The sequence below is a fragment of the Psammomys obesus genome, unplaced genomic scaffold, assembly GCF_907164565.1.
Source record: "Psammomys obesus unplaced genomic scaffold, mPsaObe1.curated_primary_1811, whole genome shotgun sequence".
NCBI classification, from domain to species: Eukaryota; Metazoa; Chordata; class Mammalia; order Rodentia; family Muridae; genus Psammomys; species Psammomys obesus.
Window position 1 is genome coordinate 829,346 of NW_026596326.1, and position 12,726 is coordinate 842,071.

At 42.3% G+C, this 12,726-nt stretch overlaps 1 protein-coding gene across 3 annotated transcripts in view; it reads right to left on the reverse strand.

The window, feature by feature from the left end:
• Window positions 1–12,726, reverse strand: part of Rnf130 (ring finger protein 130) — a 102,322-nt gene that overhangs the window by 7,226 nt on the left and 82,370 nt on the right. For 2 of the 3 annotated variants that reach the window (XM_055597215.1, XM_055597212.1), the window contains one exon: window positions 11,755–11,941. The exons of the other annotated variant lie outside the window; for it this stretch is intronic. In XM_055597215.1, the coding sequence (XP_055453190.1) occupies window positions 11,937–11,941 (5 nt within the window). In that variant the 3' untranslated portion in view covers window positions 11,755–11,936. Of the gene's footprint in view, window positions 1–11,754; window positions 11,942–12,726 lie in introns of those variants that run through there. 3 annotated transcript variants of the gene reach the window in all.

Here is a 12,726-nt window from a genome sequence, read left to right on the forward strand (position 1 = left end):
ACTATGTAAGTTCCCAGGCTGGAGGGATGGCTCAACAGGTTAAGAACACTTGCTGCAGTGACAGAGGTCTGGAGTTAAGCTCCCATGACCCACAGAAGGACTCAGGACTGTCTATAACTCCCTTTCCAAGGGATCCAACATTCTCGTCTGGCTTTCACGAGCATTGCACACATGTGGCACAATACATAGATGCAAACAGTCACACACATAAAACAAATACAAATAAATCTGCAAAAAGACCTTCTAAACTATGTTCATCCCCGTTAGGATCCCCAGAAGGTGTCGCTGCAGCTCTTCACAACAAAAGATGCCTGCTGCTCTTGAGAGGAGTCCACCGACACATATGAAGACTTCTTAGGGGCACAATCCCATAAAGAGCTCCAAATCCTGTCCCCCTCTGAACATCTGTCCTACACTGGCCTGCAGGAGCGGCTGGGAAAACCTGGGAATTCGGGTGGTGAGTGCTGAGGGTCTAATAACACATTTAAGTGCTTTGGACAGCAGAGATGCTAAAAGCACTTGCTGCCAAGCCTGAGGACTTGAGTTGGATCCTGGGGGCCCACATGGTAGAAGCTGAAGAAAACTGACTCCTGCCGGTTGTCCTCAGAACTCGGTGTGTCACTGTAGGCGTGTGCAGAGATATGTAGACTAAGTCAATTGTAATAAAGCAATTTTTGCAATTAAAGTTTTACTTTAGGACTCAACAGGCAAAAGTGCTCTAGAGACTAAGGGCCTGAGTTCCATGAGCATAATCTCCACAGAAACATCTGCGTGTAACCCCAACTCTGGGAAGGCAGAGACAAGCAGATCCAGGGGCTCCCTTGCCAGCCTCGGTAGCCTAACAATCAAGTTCCTGGTCAAAGAACAGACCCTGTCTCAATCAAGGTGAACGACGACCAAGGAACACCACACTGACTTTGGGCCTCCTACCACACTCTCCTACTCATCTGCCCACAGGAACAGGCAAGCACCCCACACAAGGGAAAAAGTATTAATTTACATTAAAGTATACCTTCACATGGTTTGGTTAATTATTAATTAAATTTAAGGTGTTTTTGTTGTGTTTTGTTTTGTTTGAGTCATAGTGGCCTTCTAGTCATAGTCATACTGGCCTTGAACTTGAAATTATCTCTAAATTTTTTTTATTACTTTTTTTTTTTTTCCAAGTCAGTATTTCTTGATGTAGCGCCGGCTGTCCTTGAACTTTCTGGCCTCTAACTTAGAGATCCACTTGCCTATGCCTTCCAACTGCTGGGATTAAAGGTGGGAGCCACCACCAGCAGCTTTAAAATCAATTTTATTTTATGCATATGAGTGTTTGCCTGCATGAGCTCCAGAAACTGGAAGAGTTACAGACAGTTGTGAGACACCATGCAAATGCTGGGAACTGAAATGGGATCCTCTGGAAGAGCAACAAATTCTCTTAGCCATTGAGCCATTTCTCCAGCCCCTGAATTTACAGCCGTCTTGCCTCTATTTCCCAAGTACTGAAATTCCAGGCCTGTGTTCCAGCTGGTCTCAAGTGGGACCTCTCCCTACTCTGTACCACGGATTGAGCTGAGGGCCTAATGTGAAGGCTATATCCCAGTCAGTTCTTCTTGTCTTTGAGACGGGGCTTATTAAGTTTTCCAGGGAGACCTTGAACTTTCATTCTCCCTGCTTTACCCTCCTCAGCGGCTGAGCATAGAGATCGTATTCTGAAGGGCACAATCTCTAACTTCACTTTTTCAGTGTGTGCAATTTTTAGTGACTCTTGTAGGATTATACTTAAACAACATACTTTTTTACTCTTTAAGAGACGTATTTTATGTGGGTGTTGGGGGGAGTACTTGCACGCCACTCAGCCCTTGTAGAAGTGAGAGGATAACTTCCAGGAATAGATTCCACCAAGTGGGTCCTAGGAATTGAAATCCAGGTCATCGGGTTTGGTGGCAGGTGCCTTTACCTCTGAGTCATCTTGTCAGCCCAAAAGGTACTACTGACTTTGAGACTCTTAGACTTTACTGAATTCTGACTAAGGGATATTAGGATTTTTTTTTCTATGTCTGTCCCCTCCTCTCCCATAAACAATGTCCCAAGTAGTTGTTTTTTATTTAATCCATTCAGTGCTTATACTATTTGACTCTTAGTGCTGCCCAGAACTAAGCCACATTCCTGTTTTCTGTTTTGTTGCTGTGACTTTATTAAGGTAACAGGGAAATAAAGTAAAATGAACATGACTGGAAATTGCAACTTCAAGAGCTTCTGCAGGGGGCTAGAGATATGGCTCAGTGATTACTAGTGCACTGTTCAACTGTGAGGACCAGAGTTCAGATCCCAGCATCCACACAAGCCAGGCTTCCCATAACAGCTGTAACTCTAGTGCTGAGGGGCTGGGAGCTCTGTTCTGGCCTCTGCATCTACACAGGCATTTATACCACTACACATCTGTATATACTCTCTCACACACACAAAAAAAATAACAGAGATTGTATGCGTATGCCTACCAGCCTAGCCAGACTATAGAACATGAACCTGCTCTACCCCTGCCAAAATTTCCCGGAATCTTTTAGTAACCCCTTCCCCTCTCCCCATCCTATTTCACCATGGAATCAGGTTATTTTGCCTCTTCTTTCCAGAATGTTGAATCATTGAAAGTTGCTATGAGCGTTTACATAGAAGCTATGTATGAATATATTATTTCTTGGGTTAAATACCTAGGAGTGGAATGCTTGGGTGGATCTATGCTTCGTTTTTTAAGGGGCTCCAGGTTGTCTTTTACAGCCCTTTGAGCAGTGCATGAAAATGCCAGTGCCTCTCCGAAATGATGTGTCATTCTTTTAACTCTTAGTCTTTCTGAAGAGGAATTTTGATCCAGCAACATGGCCACTCTGGCTGTGGGTCATTCATGTCCTTAGCACACAGCTTTAATCCCTCTGCTTGGAACACAGACACACACCCTTAGCACACACCTTTAATCCCAATCAATGAAGGTAAAGTTAGTTGGTAGAAGGAAGAACCCATGTTTGAAAGGAACATCTAATTGAGGGCAGAAAGGGATCAATGAAAGATTGGACAAAATAAAATATGTCCAACTCTCATGAGAAGAGAGAGGAAAGGGAGGTGATTGAAGAGAGAGCAGAACAGAGGGAGAGGAGGCAGTTTTACTGGGACAGTTGTACAGAGACAGGCTGCAGAGAGAGAACAAGCTAGACACAGGTGAAGACAGAATGAGCCAGAGAATGAGAAGGAGCCAGAAGATTAGAACACATTGTCAAAGTTAATATGAGGCCAAGCAGAGCAATTCAGTCAGAAGTAAGAGAAGCCAGTTTGAATCAGTCAGCTTGGAAGAGTGCAACCCAGAACAGCTGAGTTGAACCAGCCAGCCCAGAGGTCAGAAAAAGCTAGAAAGGGTGACCTTATTCAGCAGTAAGTCTCAGAGGGTGAAAGATTGTATGGAGGCTGGAAGCTTCCAGGACTAGGCCTAGGTTAGCAGATGGAGGCAGTAAGCCTCAGAGACAACAATTACCATAAGCGAATAAAAGCAGCTTTTGCATCCTTGTAGAGTGCTCAGTGGTATCTTCTTGAAGTGTTTCCTCTCCCTTCTTTTGTCCCTCTTCTCCTCCCTTTGAGATAGTCTCATGTAGCCCAGGCTGGCCTGGAACTTGCTGTGTAGCTGAGGATAGCCTTGAACTCCTGACTCTCCTGCTTATACCTCTCAAATTTGGGATTACAGGCACACACCATCTCACCCAGCTCTCCTCCTAGTTTTTAAGGTTCTGTTTATTTATTTTGTGTATGAGTGTTTTGGCTGCATGTATGTGTGTTTGTCATGTATGCGCTAGGTAACCACAGAGATCAGATGAAGGTACCGGATCTTCTCAAACTGTAGTTACAGATGGTTGTGAGTCGCCGTGTGGGTGCTGTGAATGAAGAAATAGGTCCTGTGCAGGAGCATCAAGTGCTCTTACCTGCTAACCCACCTTTCTAGTCTCTCTCCTTGAAGCTTTAATTTGCCCTTTGCTAGTGGTAAGTGATGCCAGGCATCTTTTCATTCTGTGTCAGCAATTCTATTCCTTTCTGGGGGTAGGTGTAGGTGCTAGGTGCTGGGGCTAGACCCCAGGGTATTATGCACACTAGAGCAGTGCTCTATCATGGAAGCACTCACAGATCTCTTTCTTCCTCCCAGGGTCTCACTATGTAGCTCTGGCTGGCCTGGAACTTGCTATATTAACTAGGTTAGCCTCAGACTCCCAGAGGTCCACCTGCCTCTGCCCTGAGTGCTAGGGCTCTTCTTACATTCTTTCTCTCCCCCCCCCTTTTTTTCAAGGCAGGATTTTTCCGTGTAGACCAGGTTGGTTTTGAACTCACAGAGATCCACCTGCCTCTGCCTCTTCAGTGCTAGGATTAAAAGCATGAACCATCACACCAGTTGATTGCTAGGGTTCTTTAAAGGCATAAACCTGCTTTTGCTTTTTTGAGCTATTAAAAAAAAATCAAGATCCAAGCCCTTGGTCAAAATGTTTTGATAATACTTTTCAAGAGGAGCTTTTCATTTTTATAACTATGAGTTTTGAAGAGCAAGCTTCAAGTTTTGGTAAAATCCAACTTACTGATTTCTTTCCCTTTCATAGCCTGCACTTTTGTGTCAGATTGAGGAAATCTTTGACAATTCCAAGGTTACTGAGATTCTTCTATGACATCATCTAGACGTTTACACATAATGTTTGAATTGGTAGGAATTAAGGCTGAAGTTCATTTTATACACACAGCCATCCAACTGTCATCACCTGAGATTCAGAGCATGGCGGTTCACAACCTCCTGTACCTCCAGCTTCAGGTCTGTGGCCTCTTTGAGCACTGCATGCACACGGTGCAGGGGGATACATGCAGGGAAAATACTCAAACAAAATAAAAAGAAAGAAAATCTGGTCGGGCATGGTGATGCACATCTTTAATCCCAGCACTTGGGAGGCAGAGGCAGGTAGATTGCTGTGAGTTCTAGGTCAGCCTAGCCTACAAAGTAAGTCCAGGACAGCCAAGGCTATACAAGGAAACTCGGTCTCAAGAAACCAAAAACCAACCAACCAACCAACCCTCAAAAGAAAACCAAAACACTAACATTCATACTTGCAAAATGACCTGCTTTTCCTTTCTTTCCCTTTTAACTACGGTTAATTGGTACTGATACTATGCTGATTACAGAAATACCTGGGGAGTTTTCCTTTTCCTACTCTTCCTCAAATGTTACAAAAAAATTCTCCAGTGGAAATCTCTAGCCCAGTGATTCTCAATCTGTGGGTTGTGACCTTTTTGGGGGTCAAACAACCCTTTCACAGGGGTTGGTTAAGGCCATTGGAAAACACAGATATTTACAATTCGTAACAGCAGCACAATCATGGTTATGAAGTAGCAATGGAAATAATTTTACAGTTGGAGGTCACATAACATGAAAAACCGTACTAAAGGGTCAAAGCATTGGAAGGTTGAGAACCGCTGTTCTAGACCTTTGGATTTTCTTTGAGAAATGTTTTTAACTTATGAGTCTATATATTACTTAGATATTTGTGAACTTAATTTCCTACTTCTCATTGTACCAATTTTGGCATTTGAATTGAGAGGCATTTATCAACATTTAATCTTCAGAATTTATTTATGTCATTATTTTTTTTTAAAGCAATTCCTTTGTTTCAACTATGCATTTGTTGACTTTCATTCATTTATAGTCTATAGTTCACTGAATTCATTTTGCTGTTCCTGAGAGAACATTGGTTTCTAGCCTTTTTAGACTTATGGTCACAGATTTCTAACATAGATGCATCATACAAGTTTTTAGACTTTATTAGTATTTTAATCAGCACCTAAAATCACACACTATTACTTTTCTGTTGTCTGCTTTTTCCTGAATTTCCATTTGTAATTTATTTTCCTTATGTGTAAAGATTTTTTTAAATTAGGTTTCAACTATGTAGCAAGGATCTTTCTACCTCAGCTTCCCAAATGCTGCCTACTCTGCATTGCCCAACTCAGCCTAAGTCATAATTGTTTACACATTAGAATGACATTTTAACAATAGCTTCTGCGATGATCAAAATTTAATCCCAATTCAATGGCTCTCCAGGGTTTGAGATGAAGCGGATACAAGGTTGTTTTCACATCTTTAGATGGAATTTAAAAAACCATTGCAAAGTGAAGGCAGTCTTGGGCTCAGTGGTATCCAATAAACCCAGCAAACATGTCAATGATTTGACGAAATTTAACAATTAGTTTGGAAAGGCTGTGGAGTGTAGTTGATGAGAATGCTGACCTAGCATGCATGGAGCCCTGGGTTTGGACACCATCACTGGGCGAAAGGATACAGGAAGTTTACGAGGGCAAGTTCACCCTTACCTACTTATCAAAGCTGAGGCCAACAGGGGCTATTCAAGGTCCTGTCTCAAAACAACAAAAACAGTTCCCAAAACTTTCACTATTGAAGTCCGTGTTCTGAAATTTAACAGTGGTTTACAAATCTATTATCTTGGCTCTCCCTGAAAAACTAAATAATGCTCAAAATCTGCTACGATTCTCCCTTTAAAAGGCCACTGGGGTACTGGTACGTGGGTCTGGGAAGGTGCTCCTGCCTGCTACCAGGCTCTATTTCCTTCATTTTTTTCAGAGCAATGTCTACCCTGACTACAGGACCTGCTTCCAGGTCGGATGAAGGTACGTGATCATCAGTGAAAATCCTCCATTCTGTTACTGTCTCAGACATAATGGTTACTGCCTCGGTGGAAAGCAGCAGAACTAGGCTTTCCACCGAAAGCTTTCCTCATATAAAGCAGTGGGAGGCGAGAGTGAGCCTTTCTGAGAGTCTAAGCATCGGCTACACATTCTTCCCAATAGAGGGACCTCTTGTTCTTTCATGGTGATGAACACAGCTCAGCCTACCCTGTGTTCACCTTGTGAACAGGAAGGAAAGGCAGTGGTCTCCGGTGCTGAACGAAGATGAGCTGTGAGGCCTTGGTGGCCCAGGGCCCTTCTAGGTTGAATACATCTGACAAGGCTTTTCTCTTTTTAGTATGAGGAAAGGCTGCAGGGTCAGCTCATCTTTTTATAAGGGAAGAAAATGCAGACATCCCTGAGCCAGGCACCTTCACTAACATAATTTGCCCTATATGCTGCTACAGTAGCTTTTACTTGTTGGTGAGGAGACTGAGGCAGGCTTGTCTGCTGCACATTTTAATGTGCAGACAGATCAACACAAAGTAGACAATGGATTGCAGGCCAGCTTTAGCTGTGGCACAGGTAAAGTGCTCAGGAGAGACAGCCTAGACTCAGTTTACTTTGCCCAAAGCTGACACCTGCCTGAACAGGAACCTAATGCCACAGATTTCTGTTGCTTGTCCCTATTTGCAAATGGCAGAAGGTCCCAGACCAAAGCTGAGCTGAGACACTTTTATACTCAACAGTAAGTAGAGTGAGTGAGTAAGTAGACAACCACAGGTTCATTTTTTGGCTTGTCTATTGCTATTAAATCCAATTCATAAATCCTGGATAAGGAATTTCCTATAGTATAACCAAACAATTGGAAAGGAAAAAAAGTTAAGGACATTTTGGGGCCTTTTCTCTGATATTTAAAAAGTCTAAAGGTAGAACTCTGCTGACCAAAGGAAAATGAGACTTGCTTTTCCAGACTTACTGGCTGCGGCTGCCTTTGGTCCGACACAGGATCAGGAGGCTCTGCAAGTACCTCTTCAGACATGCTTACCAACTCTGGGGCCAGCAGTGCCAGGGCTTCCTTGACTCAGAGTATTCTTACAAACATTTAAAGCAAAACCAACTTATGCTTTACCCATTACAAAACCTTCCAGAAGGATTTAGACCTGAAATATCTGTTCCAGCCTGAATATGGACACATTCTAAGTTTCAAAATACTAAGCAAAAATTATTTAATTTTATATATTAATTCTGTACATATCATGTCTACTAAAAACAATTTCATTTTAGTGCTAATTCTGTATTGGGCCAAAAGGAACAACAGCAACACACACACACACACACACACACACACACACACACACACAAACCACAATTAAAACATGATAACATGCCAGTTTAATATCAAAACTACATTCTTATCTCAGTTGCTGATGACCTACATTTCTAGTTTCAACCTATAAATTTAATCCTTTTTATCTTTTTACCTTTCTCCAAGTCATATTCCAAAAACTATGCGCCTGGCTTGTGTAGTAATGGTACTCATTTTTCAAGAAGGAGTATGTGATGTTAAAGACTTAGAGTACGTGAAGAGAGAGAAGTACATTAAACCAGCAGAAACAGCGACACTGCCATTTGAGGTGCTCTATCTCCTGATGACCGTTTTGGAAAGAAAACAGCTAATCACAGACAAGAAGAAACAGAAAAGCTAGAATTACTTTGATTTCCACTGGAATAAAATTAGGTAGCAGGAACTATACTACTAATTAAAAAATTTTTTTCTTCCAGGAGGAAAGCAACTATACTGAGGAAGATGTCAACTGCAAAAACCCTTCTGTTAGAGAATCAGGTCACCTGTGCCACCAAGAAGGCACGGGGTGTAGTAGGGCTAAAATGAGCAAGCTGTGTGTGTCTTAAACCTTTCTCCAATTTCATATGCATGACAAAAGAACCCCAAAGTACGTGGAACAATGCCTAACAGGATCAAAGGGAGCAGAGAATTTAGCAACAGTAGTTGAAGGGCCAACACCCACCTTCTGCACTGGCAGACCCGACAGACGAGAAGCAAGGAGAGACAACTGGGCGCATTAACCAGCCAGACACAGCAGACTCAGTGACAGATAAGGTGTGCTATTAAATATGCTTTGGTACATTAAACAGGGTAAAACCACAAAAGCTCTCAACGTCTCCAACCAACTATTAGATCTGCAAGAGTGAAATGAAAATGAATTTCATTTTAAAATGAAATTGGAAATTTATGGCAGAGTGGGAAAATCTTCAAATATGTAGGGTTTTAAACAATATAACTGATAAACAATCAGTGTGCGGGAGAAATCACAGGGGAAAGTGGAATTAGTAAATAGAAATAAATATAGTGAAATAGGACTTGAAGGCAGAGTTTTCACTATAAGCACCTATACTTTAAAGCCAGGCATGTGCAATCTCACCCGCTCAGAACACAAACCAGAAGGGTCACTGCACTCATAAGTTCCAGGCCAGCCTGGCACATAGGGAGACTGATTCCAGACAAAGCAAAAAGCCCCAGACACCCCAAACTCTGCAAAGACCACATAGCAATAACCTAAGCTTTCACTTTAAAAGAAGGAAAACAAACCAGATGTCATGGTGCACGCCTACAATCCCAGCACTTTGGAGGCAGAGGCAGGTGTGAGTTGAGCCTGGTCTACATTTATAGCTTCAGGACAATCAGAGCCATGGTGAGAGGAGGAGAGGGAGAGGGAGTGAGCGAGTGAGCCCTAATAAGCACAGGGGCACACAACTAGTTGTGAGAACACGAGTTAAACTTGGAACTTTCTAAGAACAGCCTGGTCCACAGAGGTTCTCAGCATCTAAAGAGCCACCACCAGCCCTCACACTCTTTCAAAACACAGAGGACGGAATGCTTGTGAGACCAGCTTTACAATGACACCAAGGCAGAACAACGATAAATTAAGAAAACGTTAGACCTGTATGTCTTACACATCTTAAGAAATCGTCAGCAAAATCCTAGCAAACCAGATCCAGCAATTTAAAAACAACCCATGCTATGAATGAGGTTATCCTTGGAATTCGAGATTGGTTCAGTGTATGGAAAAACAGTGTGATAGCTGGGATTTATAGTGGCTGCTGACAGCACTTGGGAGGACTGTAGATCTGAGGTCATTCTGAGCTGCACAGCCAAACCCTGTCTCAAAAAAAAAAAAAAAGTCACTATCATATACTACGTTAATACAGGACAAATGACACAAGATCATTGCAACAGGCACAGGAAAAGTTGACACAATCTAAAAGTCCTGTGGTAAAAACATCCCATTACCTAGGAATGTATTACTTTCTCAACTTGATGGAGAGTAAATACAGAGACCCTACAGCTAACTGTTGGGGGTTGGTTCGGTGCTATGTATTCTAATATTAATTGCTTTCCCCGGTGAGGTCTGCTTGCTGTTTTTACAAGAAGATATTCATGTACTCCAAATGACACCTCAAAGGACGTCGTATACCTTTCCTCTCTTTTGACCAATAAAATGCTGACACACCTGGGCAAGGTGATGGGTAGGTGGGACCTAGGTTCACCCGAAAGAGGAAGAAGGTGGAGGAGAAAGGAGAAAGCAGAGATGCCATGGGAGAATGGCGAGGAAAGGAAGGGCCCAGATGAAAATATAAGCAAGTATTCTGGGATTAGAGATGGGAAGTAGTCCAGATAAGAAAGATTAAAGCAGATGACATGGGATGGGGGCTGGGAGAAAATGAGATAGTGTAGGTAGAATTATCTGCCTAGCCCAAGATGAAATAAGGCAAATCTAAAATCTACAGGTGTCTGTGTTTATTGATAGCAGGCTAGATAATACTGTAGTAATAATTATAGGCTAATAATATTATTAGCATATACTTTCAAAATTACCACAACAGCTAATTTCATATTCAATGGTGACAAACTGAAATCTCCCTTCTAGCACCAAGATCATAACAAAACATGAAAGTCAGTTCACATCCTTTATATTCAACCATCTGTTAATGTGTGGTTCTACCTAAGGACAAACAAGCAAGAAAATAGAATGTAAGAGGCATAAAAGACCCCTATATTCAAATGACATGATCTTGTACATAGAAAGTCCTAAAACCCACCAGGAAAAAAAAGATTAGTTAAGTTCATCAAGTTTGCAAAAATAAATCACATTTCTATTGGAATGAAGTACTGCTACGTGATACAACATCAACGAACCCTGAAAACACAGAGAACCAAGATATATAAGGCTATACCATATGAAGTGCTCAGAAATGGGTACAGAGAACATGCAGTGGATTTACAGTTCCAGTGCTGGCCCGGGTGGGAAGTTCTATGAGTGGTGTGGGAGTTCCTTCTGGGGTGATGAAATGTTCTGGAATTAAGAGACCTGTGATGGCTGTGTGGCCTGTGAATACCCACAGAAACACGATATTTCAGAGACATTAATATAAAAGCCCAAGAATTGACTACTCTAGAGTTTACGAATATCAACAATCCTTTAAACATATAATATGACAAAACAGCTCAATAGTTTCTTCAATTAGGCAAAGACATTTCATTTATACACGTTAAAATGGCTCTCGGTTAATTCTTTTGTGTTGTCTTTTTGAAAACACGTACTGTATACACTACGTAAAAGAAGTGTCTTGGTTTGGAGTCCTTACAACTCATTCCTTTGTCCCACAAATAAATTTATTGAGCACCTACTACACGCAAAGCACACTCCCAGGTGTGGGATATACAATGGAAGCAACAGCTACAAGTTCTGGATGTGAAACTCAAGTCCTGGTGAAGGCCCATGGGCCACAGGCAAAGGAAGGAGAAATTACCAGAGTAACAGGCATCTGTGAGGAAAATAAAATGGAGTAAACCAGCTGGGCACCAAGGGAGCAGTGCCACAGAGGATGTCTCTGCTCTGCCATGCCAGTCAGGCACAGAAGGAGCCCACCTTAAACACCAGCAGCCGCACTGTCCCTGCCCTCTTACAGAGTTGTGAGCACATTCTACACGTGGTATCAAAATCAGCCTCCGAAACACATGCTGGCAAAGGACACTTAGCAACACGGTACTTTCATTTTATTATTTATTTATTTTAATACAAAGCTTTGGCATTAGCAATTTTATGAAAAAATAAAATGTACTAAAAATAAACGCTTGTGTGGCATGATTGGTAAATGATGCACAAAAATAGGTTCTTTTTCCTTCAAGGCAATCAGTCAGAAAGCAGTGTTTTTCCTTCTTCAAAACCATTCTACCCTATGGAATAAAAGGGAAAACAGAGGTCATTAATTAGTTACAGGGTAGCTATCAATATTCTAAAACAACAGAGACATGATCCTAACTGCAGGATGGCCTGGGATTGTCCCCAGCCTTAGCTGCCAGAGACCAGCAGTTTCCGACTGGTAACTTAGCAGCTTGTCCTATCAAAGTGCTGTAACATTCCCAGAATGAAAACAGGAAAAAGATGGGGAGCAGTGCCTTGTTTAACTTTGGGGGGGAGGAAGAGGAGGATGAGGACGGGCAGGTGTTATCCACGCTGGTTTTGTAGTTGCTTTTGCTGAACGTGTTCCTCTTTACTGCTCTAGACTACCATGGCTTATTAGGAAGAGCTGAAGAGATGTGCAGCGATCCGTTCCAGGAACCGCTTAGATTTTGGGTGCACTGAGTGTTATCTTAGTGTCTCTATAAGAGGTGCTAATCGGTACCTACAGTCCTTTGAAAAGTTTCCTGGTGCCCCAGGATCTTGTTCGTCCTTTGCAGCCCCTGACACTGTAAGACCACTCTAGTTTCACAACCCTTTGTACTTGGCTTATTCCCTAAGCAGCATCTTCCTAACACCATATCTGGCTCATTTCCACTGTGTGGGGGATCCATGCTTCAAACCACTCGACTTTTGGCTGTCATACGACTCTTCAGGGCCTCTTCATTTCTTCCCTACCTTGTGATGACTTCTTCCCCCAACTCCCACTTTTACCTATCTTTCTGCCTCCATTCTGTATCTTCAATAAAACGTCTCAGCCACCACGAAAAACCTCAACCAC